The 2,143-nt window shown below is 44.4% G+C and overlaps 1 protein-coding gene across 1 annotated transcript in view; it reads right to left on the bottom strand.

Annotated features, from left to right (window-relative positions):
- Positions 1–1,986: 1,986 nt before the first annotated feature.
- LOC123124740 (ATP synthase subunit 9, mitochondrial-like) overlaps positions 1,987–2,143 on the bottom strand; it is a 335-nt gene continuing 178 nt past the window's right edge. Inside the window, exon 1 of the mRNA XM_044545305.1 lies at positions 1,987–2,143. This exon is cut by the window's right edge and continues 178 nt beyond it. Coding sequence (XP_044401240.1) covers positions 2,027–2,143 — 117 coding nt within the window. The 3' untranslated portion in view covers positions 1,987–2,026.

The raw sequence follows: 2,143 nt of genomic DNA, 5'->3' as shown, positions 1-2,143 counted from the left end.
TAAAGATAGAATAGATATGGATAGAGAGACATTCTATTGATTCGCGAAATGGCTCGTCGATCCAAATGAATCATTCTTCTGGTCTCTCTCTGCCCCCCCGCCCCAAAACTGACCCACGACACAGCGCCCATTCGTTTCGCGCGCGGGAAGGCAACGAAGTTCAGTTCAAAAGACCGCAGCGGAGTGGAGCAGCCGCGACACGAAGTTCCTTACCTTAGCTGGATCTCGCTGGTGCCACCTAAACGGTAGGTATAGGCGGCGGATGTCTGACGTTTGGAGTTGTCGTTCGTGCACCTGTCCCCAATAGAAGAATGAGTGATCCCTTCCCCTGCGGATCATGGCCTTACCACTAGGTCCCCGATGGCCAGCGGGGGATTCGGTATAGCAGCTCACGTTCGTTTGCGCTTCGCGTTCCCGCTGGACTGGGCACGTGTTAGCTGTAGGAAGTATGGTTACGAAAGTGACTTCGGTTCGCCAGTTCAGGCTCAACTCCTCGCTTTACGTTAGCGGACTTACAGGTCGGGCCGGGGCTCCACGCTCTTTCTTTCCGTGTGGGACGAACCGCACATAAATCTATTGGTTTTCCTTTATAAGTGTCGGGTATTGCGAAAGAAGGAAACACCTTGTCCGAGTCAGGCGATGCAAAAGGATGGATTAAAAAACTCATGGATGCTATCTCTATTATTGCTTCTTAATGCCCTATTTATACTGATCTAGCTTATAGCTGGGATTTCTAGAAAGATAAGCTGATGCAGCCCTCAGGGATGGAGTGCCTAAACTAACCTTCCTGAACAGAAGTAGCAGAGGTAGAAGATATGTAAATCGTACCATCAAGGGGAAATGCACTATTGTTATGCTTGGGCCAGGTTAGCTGATCAAGGGAATATTCCTATCGGAAGAACAATCAGAAAATAAGGAGATAGTCAGTTGGCACTTCTCACACAAGAACCGCTTTTCGTATTAAGCACGGGAGTCGTAAGGAAAGACCTCTGCGTAGCTATCAGAACGAATTAATGAACGAAATAAACGAATTCCGGTGAAACCAAGGCGAATTTCTGAGCCAACAGTGGGAAAAAGATGCCAAGTATTGAGATGCAACATTATGAATGGTGCCATCCAAAGTCTTACTACTTACTCCAAATTGACTCAAATGGTTGACTGAACTTCACAGAGGACGAAAGCCGGGAACTTGAACTAATGGTTTTGCCTTTCCACTTCCCAATTGACTCTCATAAAAGGCTAGGCTACCTCTTCACATCGCACCTAATCCCGAATCATGTGCTCTGTTCAGGGGATCAATAGTGGCTATTAAGCTTTTCCCTTTCTATATATTCTTGAGAATAAGTAAATACCATCCTTTTTCCTATTAGCATCTCTCTATCTGACAGTAAATATTGCTTTCAATCGATCAGTTACTAGGTTATTAAAGTATGGATATGCCATATAATAAGGGAAAAGGCCTCAAGTTTTTTTTAGCGCAAAAGAAAAGTCGATTCCAAATTTTCTATTTCCCGGCAAGTCTATGAGAGGGCACTTTAAAGTGATTGAACCCACTTTCCATGTTAGATTAAGCAACAATATCGCTAGGGACTAAAGTAGTGAAAACGGCAGCTCCATTTTCCAAAACTTTCTGTCTCATAAGACTGTGAAACCACACAATTTGACATTCCCCTTGGGAAATAGGGAAAAACAGGCCCCGGATTCCGATAACTTATGTCTCGCCTAGTGGAAAAGTACACAATTGACTAATAAGATTGGAAGGTGGTACGAAAATACTCATCGGGTCTTTTGTTCCAGCAGTCATGATATAGCTTCTAGCTTTGACCGCTCTTAAGGTGCCCGCACTCTTGGCTTGAATCGCCGACTTGTGTTTCGCTTTAACCGAAAAGCAGAATCCTATCATTTCACTACTCGACAGAGGCTCCTCATTCATCCATCGGATAGGACGCCCCATCTATGGACCAAGAGAACGAGATATTGACTTTTTTTACATCTGTAACTACATTCTCACATTTCTTTTTTGATCTCATGACTTTTTATGCGATCGGAAAACGAATGAGATCAGAAAGGCCATCATTGGGGCAAACAATGCAATAGCTTCGATGAGAGCAAAGCCCAAAATGGCATGACCAAATGATTGTTT

Source organism: Triticum aestivum, chromosome 5D (assembly GCF_018294505.1).
Source record: "Triticum aestivum cultivar Chinese Spring chromosome 5D, IWGSC CS RefSeq v2.1, whole genome shotgun sequence".
Lineage (NCBI taxonomy): Eukaryota > Viridiplantae > Streptophyta > Magnoliopsida > Poales > Poaceae > Triticum > Triticum aestivum.
This window is presented reverse-complemented; position numbering and strand designations above follow the sequence as displayed.